The sequence below is a fragment of the Myotis davidii genome, unplaced genomic scaffold, assembly GCF_000327345.1.
Source record: "Myotis davidii unplaced genomic scaffold, ASM32734v1 scaffold436, whole genome shotgun sequence".
In the NCBI taxonomy this organism is placed as follows: Eukaryota; Metazoa; Chordata; class Mammalia; order Chiroptera; family Vespertilionidae; genus Myotis; species Myotis davidii.
This window is the reverse complement of record NW_006292604.1, coordinates 3,715,275-3,732,022: the sequence shown is the minus strand read 5'-3', so window position 1 is coordinate 3,732,022 and position 16,748 is coordinate 3,715,275. Positions and strand designations below refer to the sequence as shown.

Below are 16,748 nucleotides of genomic sequence, written 5' to 3'. Positions count from 1 at the left end.
CCCGCCGCCCCAGGAACCCAGGACCAGGACTGCTTTTCCATTTCCCCATCACTGCTGCAGCCTGCATCACGCCATCACCTGAGTTTAACTGAACCCCTTCTGCTGAGGAAAGGCATCATACTTCAAGATGCAACAGTGTGTAGTAAAATTACTGTTTCAAAGCCAAGGCAGGAAACACAGTGAGAGAAGGTGTTGGGCTTGCTGCAAAGGAATCTTTTTATTTTTCTTGACAAAATTATAAGAATGATATGCGGGAGGAGAAAATATTCCAGTAAATATGGTATAGCGATGAGAGTCTGTAATGTGAGCCTGGTGTTTCAAAGGAAAGTTCTTACATTTGTGGCCCCTGGGCAGAAATTTAACCCATCTTTACTCCACATTTCTCCCTCCCAGACTTGGCTGGAATCCCAGACAGAGGGCGGGGTTTTTTTTTTGTGGGTTTTTTTTAACCCCTCCTCTGCCTTTCTCTTGTGGCTAGTGCTGCTGTCAGGCTAGCTTCTCCGCCCAGTCTCTGTCCTGGTGCAGGACTCTAGGAAGCTAGCTAGCTCTAGGCAATAGCTAGGTAAGGAGCAAGTGTGCCTTCCAACCTTTGAACAGCCAGTGTCAATACCAGACAGCTAGTTTCCTGGATAGCGCCTGGCTCCGTTTACTTAGCCCAAGAGTGTGAATTAAAGCCCGGGTGTTAATGACTACAGGCACTCAAGTCCCTGAGCTGCCTGTGCAGTGACACAGTAGAGCTGGGATCCCAGGGCAGAGACTTGCAAGAGCTGCAAATGTGGTCAGTGGAAATGAACTCTCAATTGAGCTCCGCAGCACGTGACTTCCTATTTCTGTAAGGTACTTCCAAGGGACTTCCTCTGTAAAATCAGCCCGAGTCCCCGGAGATTTCATTCAGTGCCGCAGCTAAGTTGTTACTTCCAACTCGGGACAGAAGTTTTCCCTGAGACTTCGTGTCAGTTTCTTTTCTTTCTCTTCGCCCTGCCTCTGCCAGCTTGCAAGGACCTGGTGGCTCCTGTCCGCGATCGGAGGCTGAATACGCTGGTGCAGATCTCTGTAATCCACCCCTCGGAGCAGGGACTGACAAGATACTCCAGCACGGAAATTGTGGAGGTGAGCATGCTGTGCGCCTGCATTCCTCGCCTGCATTCCTCTCTCTGCGTGTCTCCCTCTCTCAGTCTCTCTCTGGATTTGAGCAAGCAGCTGAAATCAGTTAGCTCATGGCCTGTAGCTATGCAGTCTTACTATCCCCTGTCATTTAGGAAAGCATTCTTGAGGTCATTCAGCATGCCCTGGTAACTTCCCAGAATAAACAAATGAGGGAAGAATTTGCATTTTTCATAAAAGATCTTATTTTTAGTGTTATATATGTAAATTTAAATGAAATGAAAGTACTCAGAGAAATTTTAAACCTTTTGCCCTTTTCATTTTTCCTGTATTCCTCAGTCTGTCTGTGGAAACTATATTCTCAGCTGTTTGTGACTGTCTTTGGAAAGGACAATATTTTTCAAAGAAAGGTCCATAATGATTTTTAAAAACTGTAATGTTTCCAGGCAAAAGATGCAAATATTACTCATCAGATGAGAGACTTCCTATTTACATTTATTGTTACTAATATAACATTCAATATGTGTCGAGAGGAAACTTGTTATTGTGTTGGATCAGACTCAAACGAGGAAGTGTTTCCCCTTTGATTATTTTGTTCTTATCACACATATTTCACAACGTTGGTGGATGCGAGAGAACTTATTTGAGCATCTGGGACTAAAAAAGTGCGGTTTGAACTCCTTCAGCATTGCCTGCCTTTCTTGGACTAGTGAGCCCTGACTGTTTAGAATGAGTTTCTCTGTAAGAAGTGACCTCAGGCCCGGCTGGCTCAGTGCTGACCTGCAGTCTTGATGCAGTTGGTGGAATAAATGATTCAGACTGAATTCCTCTCCTTTCTCTAATGGCAATGACCCAGGGCCTGCACAGAGCCCGGAGTCTGCCCTGTGGAAACTTTGGCTTCCTATATCCTGGTATAATTTGTGGTGAATACTATAATTGAACAAACAAAATATAACCTATTCTTTTAAAGAAAACTGGACTGCAATTGTAAAATGGTTCATTTATATGAAAAAAAAAAGTCAAGCATTACTTCAACTTGATTATTTTTAAAATATTGCCAAAATATAGAAGAAATTATTTATTTTGACATACTTCAAATTTTTGTATTTGATTCTATAGTTGCTTGGGGCTGTTTTATTCACTTCCTGTTCTAAAGTGTTTGACACAGTGAGGAACAAAAGTGGTACTTACTGAATAAAGAGAAGAAAGAATGAATGAGTAAATGAATTGCTTGGGCTTTCAGAAACTCTAGCAAACATCTCAATAATACTCAGCAATACAGGGTGGGGCGAAAAGTAGGTTTACATTGTGAGTACACAAAACATAGTTTATTTTTGTATTATTATTTATTAATTATTGTATGACTTTCCATATTAACAACTGTGAACCTATGCGTGCCCCACCTTGTATAGATAATTTAAATATAGATATAAAATGTAATGTTGGATATCAGCTCTCTCAATATAAGTTCTGAGACACTGAGATATCCTGAGCTAGAGGTTTCATAGGTCAAATCCATCATAGTTAGTTCCTGTCGTTAGTTTTCTAGTCTGAGGAAAACACACCCAGCAGCACATCTGAAAACAAATGGGCATTATCAGGGCATGGCTTTCCATCGAATCATTTCAGAAAGGAAATAGATGGGCAGCATACGCTTCCCAAATGGTTCTTCATGAGAAAATGGCTTCATCTTAATTTGATCAGTCAATATCTTAGCTTATATGCCTAAATTACAGGTTATATCCATTGAATGTGTTCTAAATGGACTGAACAGCTGACCCCAAAGAAGCGTTCTGCAGATAATGAAAATAACGTTGGTTTTCAAAGGATTAGCAGCTCTGACAAGGGGGCAGGGCCATTTACTATCAACAGCTCTATTAGCTCTTTGGGGCCTGGGCCATATTGTTGCCTCTGAGCATTATTTTGTAATTCAGATCTTTATAGAACTATTTCCTAGAAAAACAAACACCCAGACATGTTTTCTGTATTCTCATGTGTCACTGCATGCTGCCCACTGCAGTTGCTGCTTTGTTGAATTAAAGTTGTCTGCCTGTGCTGTTACAGGGAACAAGAGACCCACTGTTTTTGACGGGTGTCACTTTCCCATCTGAGTATCCCATCTATGAGGAGACCAAAATAAAACTCACAGTCTATGATGTCAAGGATAGGTCTCATGATACCGTAAGTACTTGTACTGCTTTCTTTCTTTGGGAAAGGGAGCTGTGTTTTTCCAAACTATTAGTTGTGTGTGTGTGTGTGTGTGTGTGTGTGTGTGTTTCCTTTTTTAATGTAATTGGCATTTTTTCAAATATGGTGTTTGTATTGTGTTGATGCTTGTTTTATGTTTATGGTTTGCTAGGATTTTTTGTTTTCCAAATTCATTTGGCTTAACACCAAATTGGCAATTGGGTAAGAGCAAAAGCTTCCAGAACAGATTTTTCTCTTTTTCAGGAAGACTGGCTTGATCTCTTGGTTTATAATTTTGTTGTTGTTGTTTTAAGAAGTTGCTGAAGGTGTAATACTGTGGGTAGAATGCTAGTGGAAGAAGTGAAATAATGGCTTAAAACTGTCTTGATACTGTAATTACTCTCAAACGGATTGACAAAGTGTTCTACTTTTGCTATTTATTCTTGTACATAATGTATAGAGAGACATTCTCTCTGTATTTCCTGAAGTTATTCCTGGCACCGAAGCAAACAGAGAAAGCAAGGCAAGCACTAGACAGAAGCTTTAATCGTCCTCTTTCCATGAAAGTCATATAAAGTCCAATGATTCTTTTGTCCTAGATTTTGTCAGTCTTCCTACCTGGTCTGACTTTTCCTCCACTTGAACCAGACCTCCTGGGTAGACAGTGAAGTGCCCAGGCAATATTTCTAGAGGCCTTTCTTAAAATTTCTGCACTGGAGAGAATGCTATTGAGTAGGCATTGATTGATAAGGGGAAATTTGAAATATGAGCCTTTTCCTTTAAGTCTCTCCATTTAGCATGCATTTTAGTCTGTTTTCAAGGCAGGGGTCTTGATGGTCAACAGTGAAGCACAAACCAGGAGACACTTTGAAAGCAGGTGGGTCAGTGGGTTCCATGGGATTCTGGATGAAGTCCAGGGATGCTGCTGGACCTGGGGAACCACACAGCATCTGGTCCATGGGAAACTTAATTTTAAACTCTGCCTTCACTTAGGCATTTCTGTCTTGCTCCTCTTTTCTTTCTATTCTTTACCATAAACTATATAGCATAGATGGATGGTGGGGGTATGTAATAGAGACAAAATTCTACACTGAAGCAATTTCTATTTATGTTAGTCCCAGAAAAGTTCATTTCTTTAAAGTTGCAGCAAAAATGTCCAATTAAATGCACGGCATGTATGTGAAATAGAAATAGTTGTGGTGGTCTGGTATGTCTATTATGAAGGCTGACTATCTGGCTTCTGTTATGTTTACCAGGTTTGTGACACTGGGAGAGTTCATTCTCAGTGCCTCTGTTTGTTCATTTAAAATATTTACCTTGTGAGGTTGTTGTAAGGGTTAAATAGGTTCATATAGGTAAATTATTTAGAAGACTTTTACAGGTTAATTAATAAGTTTAAGTTGCTGCTTTTATTGCTGTTATTGTTCTGGCTGCTGCCTCATAATCCCTCATAAAATAGTAAAACTCAATTAAAGGAATATTATCTAAAATCTGTTTTTTATAGTATTTTTTTCTTTAGTGGCATTATGTTATTTCTGACTTCCTTAAAGAAGAGGGGAAACACAAAAGTACTCTGCAACACAAAATTAGGGTTAAAACTGGCAATTAAAAATGTTCTCTTTTGCATTTTATTTTTTTCTTTCTATTTTTTTTGACTTTTGAGGCCACCTGTGGAAAAGGAATGAACTGATCTAGACCAGGTTTGATAGACTATGCAAAAGGCCACGTGCAGATCAATGGCTGTCCCTTTTTTTTTTATTTTTGCCTTCTGCTGGAGAACAGAGAAATGGAGGGACTGGGGAAAAATCACAAAGTTGGGAAGGAGAGAGAGATGGTTCACATGGGTGGCAGGAGGAGGTGATATCACTGAGCAGAGGAGTAATAGGCAGAGAAATGATCAGGATGAGAGGGAAAGCAAAGCAGGAACCATGCAGTTTTATGTTCTTCCAAGCACATGATCAGATTCAACCTTCCCTACAGACCGGAGGCACAGACAGGATTGAAGCTATGGAAGGGACAGGGGTATAGAAACGCTCTGCTACAGGAATGAAAATGTTGCCCCTAAACTTTTGGGCTTGATCAGTTTTCAGAAATATCAGCTTTAGAAATATTAAACACCAAAGGTGTTTCTATCTCCTTCAATCTCCCTCATTTACAGTGTGCAGTATGTTACTGCTTTAGGGATAAATAATTAGCTTACTCATTAATTATGCTCTGAATTGCCTTCTATTTCTGGAAACTAATTCTTTAGGGTCTTTTAGAGACTTTCTTCCTTGATCAGAGGTATTATCACATAAGAGTAGTGGATGAACTGGAATCCCTGCTGGGAAATAAGACTTGTGAAACTTGAACATGCTTGAGAAATGCAGCCAGCTTTCCCTTACCAAGTGCTGTTAATTAAGGCATATAGCCTCTTCCTTAAAATAACTAACAATTAGCTCTGGTGATGGAAGTGTAAATAGGAACACAGTTCATGAATTTGCTAATAGTCCCCATGGACATAGACTTTTCATCCTGGCCCTTTTCTTTCATTTCTGAAGTTTTTCTTTGAGGTGGGAATGGGGTGGGGAAGGAGGAGGCAGGAAGTGTGTTTAAAGTAGTTTATGATTATGAACACTTAATAACCTAAGTATTTTAAGATCATAATACTCTTAAGACTTAAGAAGTGAGATTATGCATATTTATGTGTTTTGGGAAATTAATGACTTGTGTGCATGTATTTAAAAGTAGCTTTAATATTTGCTCCTAGTAACCATTGATCATATTAGGCTAACCCAGGACAATGAAGTCTATTTATTGGCTGAGTTCTAGTTAGTTGTGTCTGGTGATTGAGTTGTTTTTATTTCCCTCTTGAGTTTATGGTTATTTGGAGTTAAGCAGTCAAATAAATTTGTTACTTTGTCATTTCATATTCATTTCCAGAAGTATTCATATATCTTCTTAAAGAAAAATGATAAGTTGTCATCTGTGCCTTCAATGCAGCCATTATCAAACTAGTTGTTCTTGTATTCCTCTACACAACTGGACCTGAGATTGATTATTTTACTAAGGTTAGTAGAAATGCAATTAATCATTGTAACAAATGAGATGGGTCTAACTGTTGAATCAGAATGGCTATTGTTTCCTCCTACTCCATCTTTCAGCCTTCCCATTCATTGCAGCATGGGGAGGTGAAATACGGGGGTGCTAGGGTCATTATGAGAATTAGAGTGGCTTATTATTTTCCTCACCAGGAGGAAATTATCTGTTTTCTACAAATGGGCTAATCAAACATCCAGCTGTTTGGTGGGGACTTTAAAGCTTGACATTATAGCCCGGTGATAGAATATGAGAGCCCCCGTTCTCATGGTGAAGTCTATGCCTGCTGGATGTATGCCGGTTGTATGCTCTATTTTAAAGCTCCTGGAAACTGAAACAGCACAGGCAGGAGTGTTTTCAGCACATCATTTACAGTGCTCAGCCCTAGGGACTCAAGTGGGTCTTTCATAAGTTACAGAAAAAAATCTGAGAGGAAGGAGAAGTTCTTAGAGGAAAAGAACATCACCATCAAAGTTTGTCTCTTTTCCCCTTCTTGCCATGCAGTGATATTTTGGAAGGTAGTGAGCAGGGCTGTTACAACACCCAGGTTAGCACAGCCATCGATCTGCAAAGCATGATTAGGTTACAGACTCGTTTTGCCTGTGGTAGAAATTGGAATTTCTCATGTATTCTGCAGGAGTGCACATTGCTCCATTTCTTTTGCTGTTGGGGTGAATCTATCTCCAACTTGTTAGATGTTCAGCTTATAGGACAGAGTTCCATGTCCAGTAGACACAGAACATTTCTCAGGGGAAGATATATGTCCTAAGACACTTTTTACTATCATTTACTAGCATATCGCCCCCCCCCCCAAAAAAAAAAATCTGGTCACTCATCAAGATTGAATGTAAATTTTTTGCATTGTGTGTTCTATGCCCAAAGCAATTCTAGTACAAGTCTCTACACAGAAGTGTCCAGTTCACTTTTATGGAAAATAAAATCATTTACATTTAATACACTTTGACTTGGCTTGATTTTCTACATTGACTTCTTACGACTTTAAGACTGCCGAAATGCAGATTCTGTGAGCTGGGTGGCCTTCTTCTCTACCTAGAATATATGATGCAGTGGGTAAGGAAAATGAAGTTGAGATTACCGATTAATAGGTACATACAAAGCACTCTGTTTAATAGGTTATGTATACTTTCTTCTTTAGTCTCCATAAAAATTCTTTGAGGGAAGTATCATGTTGCCCGTTAAAGAGAAGAAATTGGGATTCTGAAAACTTCAGTAGGCAAGTCAAAGACCTTTATTTTTTCCAGGCTGTGCTGTGATACATATATTATTTATAGGATTTCCCCCATTTTCACTCCAACAGTATGGGATTTTCATTTCAACTGACACTTTTAAAGCATTCTTGATTTATAGCTTAAAAACTGATTAAGTGAAAAAAAGTCAGTGTTCAACTATAGGAAAAACACTCATGTCCAAAATTCTGAAGCACTGTTATTAGCATGTAACTAATTGCTGATATCTGAATAAATTTTATAATGAAGTGGACATCGACTGTTCATGAAAAATAGCTGTTGTCACCTGTTATGAAATGGCTAAGTTTAGGTCTTAAACTTGTTTTTGCGCTCCCTGACCTTGTTTCTTCCTTTTATGTGTACGTCGTGGTCCTCTCAACCTATTCATTCACTCAGCCTTTGCCTGTTGGAGTGCTCCTGTCCGTATGGTGACCCAGTGTGCAAGGGGAGTTGCGATTTCATTTAGAAGTGGTTCAGGGTTCTAAAACGTTGCTGCCCTTCCTAAATAACTTCACTTTGAGAACAAAGTGACAAGTAGTTGACAAGTAGTATATATTTACTGAGAGCATATTTATATTTTATTGAGGTATAATTTACATACGCTAAAACAGACAGCTCTTGTCAAGGTCTAGAACATTGCCATCATTCCAGAAAGTTCCCTTGTAACTCTTCCTAGTCAGTTGCCACCCCAGACACCCAGGGGCAACCCCTTTCTCATAAATACCAACATAGATTTGTTTTGCTTGTTGAAATGTATGTGAATGGGATCGTATTATGTGCTTTCTTGTATCTGGTGTCTTTTGCTCAACATGATACATTATGTTTGAGATACATTCATGTTGCTGAGTAACTCAGTAGTGTGCTTTTTAAATTTTTTTTTTAAATTTCTGCACCGTATTTGGTTATAGTGATACACCACAGTAATATTCATTCTCGTTTTTATAGACATTTAATTGCTTCCAGGTTTTGACAACAATGAGTTAAAGTGTTGATGAAGGCGAAACCGGTTTGGCTCAGTGGATAGAGCATTGGCTTGTGGACTGAAAGGTCCCGCGTTCGATTCCGGTCAAGGGCATGTACCTGGGTTGCGGGCACATCCCCAGTGGGACATGTGCAGGGGGCAGCTGATCGATGTTTCTCTCTCATCGATGTTTCTAACTCTCTATCTCTCTCCCTTCCTCTCTGTAAAAAAATCAATGAAATATATTAAAAAAATATTTTTTTAAAAAAAGTGTTGATGAACATTTGAGTACAAAGCATTTGTGTGGATATTTTGTTTTATTTTGGAGGTAAACATTGAAGAGTTATAATTGATACGTTATAGGGCAGCTACATGTTAAACGTTTCTAGAAACTGTCAAGCTGTTCTTCATAGTTATTGTATGACTTTATTCTCCAGTTCCTCCACCAATAATGATATTGCTAGTCATTTTTGTTTAGTATTCTAGTGGTTGTAAAGTGGGATCTCATCATGGTCTCAATTTGCATTTTCATCAGGACTAATTATATTGAGCACCTTTTTTTGTACCTTTGGCTATTCATCTATCTTTTTTAAATAAAGTGTCCAAGTCTTTTGGTTTATTTTCTTAAAGTTTTCTTTTTATTGTTGATTTCTAAGTATTTATATATGTGGATATAAGTGCTTTTGTTGAATATATGTTTAGAAGGTTGTTTTTAGTTTTAGCCTTGCCTTATGATTTCCTTAATGATATATTTTATTGATTAGATTTTTTTTAAGTGTAATTAATTCAGCTTATAGATTTTTTCATTCATACTTAGTGCTTTATGTGCCCTAAGAAATCTTTCTACCTCTGGCCATTAGAATATTCTCCAGTGTCTTCCTTCAAGGTATTTTGTAGTTCTAACATTTTTAATCTATATAATAAAAGCCTAAGTGACTGTTACGGTGGAATGACCAGAACGACTGGTTGCTATGATGCGCTCAACACAGGAGCTGCCTGCGGTGGTCAGTGTGCTCCCACAGTGGGAGTGCTATTCAGCCAAAAGCCAGGCTCACAGCTGGTGAGCACAGTGGTGGTGACGGGAGCCTCTCCCACCTCTACAGCAGAACTAAAGAGCAGCGAGCTGAGCGGTTAAAGAGCAGCAAGCAAGTGGGCTGTAAGGAGCAAGGGGTCCCAGACTGCGAGAGGGTGCAGGCCAGATTGAGCCCCCCCCCCCGGCCCCCCGCCGCCTCAAGTGCATGAATTTCGTGCACCGGCCCTCTAATCTATAATACTAAAAGCATAATATGCTAATTAAACTGGACGTCCTTCCAAATGAAGCCAGGGCTGCAGCTGTGGGACCTAGGCAGCCCCCGTGGCTGTGAGGGAGGGACCCAGGCAGTTGCCATGGCTGCAAAGGCCTACTCTTGCACAAATTTTGTGCATTGGGCCTCTAGTTAGATATAAGATCCATCTCAAATTAGTTTTTGTGATAGGAATGAAGTAGGAATCAAAGTTATTTTTCCCTATGTAGATAACTAGTTATTATAACACTATTTGTTAAAAATACTTTTGCTTCCACTGAATTTAATTGCTACCTTGATTGGAAAGTCAATTGTCTACTGATACATGTAGGTCTATTTCTGGATGTTCTGTTCTGTCCCATTGATCTGTTTGTCTAACTTTGTGACAATACCATGATTATTTTTGTTTTATAATAAGTCCCAAAATCAGATAACATAAGTCCTCGGTCTTTGCCAGCTTTGTTCTTTTCATCAAGGTTTTTGGTTTTTTTGTTTGTTTTTGTTTTGCCTATTCTAGACGCTTTGTCTTTGCTTATAAATTTTTAAATAAATTGTCAGTTTCTTCAAAGAGCCTGTTGGAATTTTTGATTAGAATTATGTTGAATCTATAGATCAATTTGGAAAGAATGGACATATTAACAATATGTAATTTGTTGATCTGTAAATATGGTAGCAATATAAAATTTTATTTATTTAGATCTTTAAATTTTACCAGAAATATATTTGTGTTCAGATCATTTGTGTGTGGTCATAATATTCTTCTAGACCAGTGGTCGGCAAACTGCCGCTCTCGAGCCACATGCGGCTCTTTGGCCCCTTGAGTGTGGCTCTTCCACAAAATACCACGTGCGGGCGCGCATGTACAGTGCGACTGAAACTTCGTGGCCCATGCTCAGAAGTCGGTATTTTGTGGAAGAGCCACACTCAAGGGGCCAAAGAGCCGCATGTGGCTCGCGAGCCTCAGTTTGCCGATCACTGTGACTTATTTCTAGATGTATTTTAGTTTTTTATGCTCTCATGCAAGATAATTTTTAAAACATGTTTTCCAATACTTGTTTACTAATAGGTAGAAATACAATTTTTAATATTTACCTTGTATCCTGCTGTAGTATGTCCTAAAGGATCTTATTGGATTACATAGGATTTTGTAAACATACACGCATGTTATCTGTGAATAATGAAAGATTTATGTTTCCTTTTCCAGCCATTGTGCATTTTATCTTTCCTTATTGCACTGCCTCAGTGCAATAGAACTTTCAGGGCAATATTCATAGAAGTTGGGAACAGTGGAAATCCTGGTTTTGTTCCCAAACTTAAAAGTGTTTAATATTTCACCTTAACGTGTGACCTTAACTCTAGGTTTTTCATGGATGCCTTTTATCAGCTTGAGAAATTTCCTTCAATTCCTGATTTTCTGTGAGTTTTTATCATGAATGATTTTAAACTTAGTCAATTTTATGTATGTATTGAGATGCTTAAATGTTTCTACTGTTTACTCTATTAATATAGTGAATTATATTAACTCATTTTTATATCTTAAGCCAAACTCAGATTCCTGGGGCAATGTTTTCAACTCACAGTTTGCTCCCTTCTCTCTAACGAGCTCCAGCTGAGTGCACGGGCAAACCAAGCTCTGCTCTCCTGCCCTGGCACTGGAGAAAGCCCTGTGCAGCTAAGTGGTGACTCTCAGCTCTCCCGCACATCGAAATACCCTCCTTCACGGTGTTGAAGTCTGGTGAGAAAGAGTAGGGGGATGGATGAGACTCATGCTGTGGCTGAGGCTCCTCAGGATTCCGGCCTCTCATGCTAGGTCACATGTACTCATGTGAAGGTCATTCAAAGTCAGCTGGTTTCTATGGAGAAACCCATTCTTCCTGCAGCTCAGCCAGGAATACCAGCCATAGGCACTTCTTCCTCTAGGACGAGTCTGTCACTCCCTGGACTTTATTTCATTTTGGTTTGTTGGCACCCTCAGTTTTCTGAAGGGTTTAACGAAAGTGTTGGTAGTGTATCTGACTTCTTCTCAGTATTACAATGGGCAAAAATGCTGCTACATATTTAAGTTCATCCCTCTAGCATTTATGCTGCTCTCTATAAATTTGCATTTCTATCTCTTTTAGTTCCCCTTGTCTGTAGTTTGCATATCAAGTGTGTTACACTCTATGCTGCTCTTGACATAATTTTTTCCTTTTCTAGTGTGTTCCTCCTGTTGTCTCTTTGTGCTACTATCATGGGCACTCATACAGTTCCTGTTCTGTATCATCTATTCAGGCCTTTTGTTAGTTTCTTCTTTTTGTTTGGGCTCCCACAGTAGAGGGAAGGGTAGTCATGGATACCTCCTCACTTCCCCCAAGAAAATGATGCTGTTTGCATGGAGAAAGACTGGCTCTTTCACAGTGAAATAACAAGGTGAATTTACTTGTAGAAGTAAAACAAGTTTCCTACAAAAAATTTTTTTTGCCAATAGCAGAACAGCTGCTTGACTGTGAAGCGGCCACGTCTTTCATTCCTGGAGATCAGCAGAAGTGTAATTTAGTATATTCACCTTTCAGTGTCTACAGATGTGTGAGCTATAGAAACATTGTTTAACCTAGTTTAAAAAAGACAAACAATAATATCTACAATTAATATGCTTTTCTCCAATTAAAGTAGAAGCAATTAGGGAAGGTCATTTCCCATTCTCGTTTCCAGGCTGACAACTTTATTAATGTTAATCACAAACATAGAGATGCCTAATCAGACTATGTTTCCTAATGGAATGCTGGGCTCTTCTTATTCCTCTCAGCCATAACTCCAGCAAACACATAGGATGACTGTTAATTTTTTGCTCTCTAAGTTTTTGAGCAGTGAGCACTTTTATTTTGAAGCATCATGAGAGATCATCAAGAAGAGTGGTTGGGGGAGTTACAGGGCGATTCTAGTTTGAGTCTGTTGAGTCCACAGATTGAAATTTAGTGATATCAGCATAAATCTAATTTGATGGGTGTCTGTCCAGAAGTTTTAGAAGCTCTCTGAACCCTCATCATAAAGGAGCAGACATTTAGGAAGTTAGGTTTGACCCAGAAATACAGCCTAGGTGGGGAGCAGTTATGCGGTCAGGGAACTTTTGGGGGCATTGTGCTAGAAATCTATATGAATCATTGGTACATAAACAATATACCCTGAAATAGTAGGGGGAGAAATAGAAAGCTTCCCCAATTCATTTTCTGAAGGCTAGGTAACGTTAATACCAAATTCTGATGAGTGTTTTAAAAAATATATACCCAAATTTTAATTAAAACCTAGGTACAAAAATTACATATAGTATTCAGAATTCATCTATGTGGGAAAAGCAAAACATGCTCTGACCATGTAGAGTTCACTTCAGGAAAGCAATATGGTTCATATAAGTACATGTATCAACATAATCCATTTTATTAATAACTGAAGGAGAAAACTCATTTCATTATGTCATTACATGCCAAAGAGGCATTTAATAAATCTAGTTGCCATGTATCTAATATAAAATAGATAGTATTATAGGAATATAATAAAAATTTGTCCTAATAAGATAATATAAATGTTCTGAACAATGACATTCTAAAATCATTTCAACTAACCACCAAACTAATCACTATCATTATTATTATTCAACATTTTCTTGGAGGCTATAGAAAATACAGTGGGAAAATTATATTACTTACATAAAATTTGAAAGGCAAGAAACAAAACTATTTCTCTAAAATATCTAGAAAGGCTAAGAGACCAAATAAGATAATTTGGTAAGTTGGTTGGTTACAAGATAAATATAGTTAAAAATCAATAACTTCTCTCTTTTATAGCAAAAATTACATAGAAAAGTATAAAGTCTTATTGGAAAATATAAAATAATATCTTTACAAATGGGAAAACATACTTGTGTTGGAAGAAAAGACTATCATAAAATAGAAATTATCCCAAATTAAATTTATAATTTTAATATAATTCCAAATAAAATGTCAAAGGTATTTTTATTGGGTATTGGATAAAAGTGATCTTAAAGTTTATTTTTAAAAGTCAAATCTAAGAATAGGAAAGGACATTTTAAAAACTAATGATTAAGACTCTCAGGCATAAAAATATCAAAATATAACATAAAGCCAACTGTAATCAAATCTACATGGTTTGATCATAGGAATGGACAAATAGAAGTAAGGTCGAATATCAAATCCAGAAGCAGATGCCAGAATACACTATAATTAACTCTATGATTTAGATGACTTTAACTCAGCGGGTATAAAATTGATTATTTAACATAAAAAAAGTGATGGTTAAATGACTATCGATCTGGAAGAAAATAATATTACAGTCTCATTTCATTTCACTTATAAAAATAAATTTCAAGTGGATTAATTAAGTGTATAGACTAAATTACATTAAAGCTCTTGTAAAAAAATGGAAGACTATACCATTGCAGGGGTTCTCAACCTGTGGGTCGCGATCCCTGAAAATACATCCTACATATCAGGTATTTACATTACAATTCATAACAGTAGCAAAATTACAGTTATGAAGTAGCAACGAAAATAATTTTATGGTTGGGGGTCACCACAACATGAGGAACTGTATTAAAGGATCACGGCATTAGGAAGGTTGAGAACCACTGACAGGGGAAGGCTGGCATTTGATTATATGGAAATCTACACATTTTATTTATTTATTTTAATTGTCCAAGTTTATTGTGATATGTATTGCAGATATCTAAAAATATTATCTAAAGTATAAACAAAGCAAAAAAAATTGTGGATGCAATTAAATTGCAGATCTTCCTTATATTGTTAACTAATAGATTTTTTTTCTTTTTTATTGTTTAAAGTATTACCTATGTCTCCTTTTTCCCCCATGGACCCGCCCCTGCCACTCCCACCTCCCCAGGACAAGCCTCCACCGCCCCAGGGTTTGTGTCCATTGGTTATGCTAAGATGCATACAAGTCCTTTGGTTGATCTCTTACACACACACCCACCCCTTACCCCACAGCCCTCCCCTGCCTTCCCTCTGAGGTTTGAAGGTCTGTTCGATGCTTCTCTGTCTCTGGATCTATTTTTGTGCATTATATTCCACAAATGAGTGAGATCATGTGATATTTATCTTTCTCCAACTGGCTTATTTCGCTTAGGATAATGCTGTCCAGGTGAAATCCACACATTTTAGGTGAGCATACATGGCCTAAACAAAAGAGGAAAGGTAGATGTGAAAAATAATATGCAAGTTGGAGGCTGTGGATTAATTTCTATAATATTTAAAGAGTTCTTCCGAGTTCAGAAGAAGGGTGGAAAATTGAGCAAAGTATTGGAATCTAAGTATTTTAATGGAAGTACTGATGTCATACAGGGGGCTTCTGTCAGCAGTCCTGGAAGGAAGGGAACTGTCAGGAACAAGTGACAGCCTGGAGGGGGTGGGGAAAGGAGGGGGCTTCAGTGCCTAGGGAGATGTGAGGGACCTGTTGTCAGGGATCCTCTGCAGGGAGTGAAGGCAGCTGCTGAAAACATCACCCACAGCAGAAGAGGAAGAAAATGGCAATCATTTGCAAAACTTGATGAAACCCATGGGAACTCCCCAAAATAACGAGGAGGACTCTCAGGGGACTCTAGGATCTGCAGTCTCAAGTGAAGTGGGAGCTTCTTGTGGGTGTTCGTATCAGGGGTGTCCGTGTCAGGAAGCTGGGTAATAAAATCATGATTCACAGTCCAAGTAGAACCATCGTCTCTTTACCTGCTAACACCAATCCAGTGACCTGAGAACTGACCGCTGAGATCTGTGAGGTCTAACTTGGACCCTGAACTGAGAGGGATTTCTGCTTGACCTTGCTTCTCTCCACTCTGGGATACCTACCTCATTCTCAGGGTTTTCCAGCATTTCCCACGTGGGTACCAGTTGTCCAGTAGCTTAGGCCGATAGCGCCTGACCGACCAGCTCTGCCTGGTTCCCGCAGCAGTGTTCTTGGCACAGCTGCAAGTGCAGGTGGAGGGCGGTGAGCGCCATGCTGTCCGGCGGGGTAATCTGAAGCAGACCCGCGTGGGCACCGAGGACATGTGCCTTGCGTTGGCTTCCCATTCCCTCGCGGTTTTGCACAGCTGACATGTCAGGTGTTGCCAAAACATCTCTTCTGATTAGAAAGGAGCAGAAACCAGTGATTTAAGAGGTTAGTCTGCTGCAGCTTGGAATCGCTTTGAATTACCCTAAGTTTATATACGCTTCTGCACAGCGGGAACAATGGGAGCTTTTACAGAAACATAGACTTTCCTTAGAGTCATTGGAGTGGATGATAACCGCAGCTAGGCTCAGGCTGGTATTTAAATGTACATGAAAATTATTTTTAAACTCCCTGAGAAAAGTCATGTGTGCCAAGGCAGAGAATGATGTCACACTGAAAAATGTTAAGGGACGTCTGTTTCCACATGGCCAAGATTTTCTTCGCATGTTGCCAGAGCCAGGTTACTTAGGTTCCCGGGCATTAAGTCAAGCTGTCTTTTAGGAGGTAATCACTGAGGATGAGCTAAGTGCTGAGGTGGCGGCTGTCCTAAGGAGCTGAGTGTGTGAAGTCACAAACACACTGTTCTGTCACTCAAACTCAGGGAATGGTTTTTAACGGCGGGAGAGAAAGCAGCTTCTATAGAGAAAAAACACTATAGAGAGATTCCCTTTAATCAGATATGGGGTCATAAGGATGTTTACAATTTTAAAGAAGATGCTAATACTTTTTAAACTGCTATTTGGGTTTTTTGAAAAGGGCACTGAGAGTCATAATAGTGTTTTGGGAGGTGAGAAAGCAGTCTCTCAAGGCGATCACAATCGGCTAGGACTTCAATATAAACAAGAACTCACCCACCTCCTCAAACCCAGCCCACCCCGTTCAGTGGTTCAGTGA

At 39.0% G+C, this 16,748-nt stretch overlaps 1 protein-coding gene across 3 annotated transcripts in view; it reads left to right on the top strand.

Moving 5' to 3' along the window:
* INPP4B (inositol polyphosphate-4-phosphatase type II B) overlaps positions 1–16,748 on the top strand; it is a 464,775-nt gene that overhangs the window by 197,458 nt on the left and 250,569 nt on the right. For all 3 annotated transcript variants that reach the window (XM_006766076.2, XM_006766075.2, XM_006766072.2), the window contains exons 5-6: positions 992–1,110; positions 3,169–3,285. In XM_006766076.2, the coding sequence (XP_006766139.1) occupies positions 992–1,110; positions 3,169–3,285 (236 nt within the window). The remainder of the gene's footprint in view (positions 1–991; positions 1,111–3,168; positions 3,286–16,748) is intronic.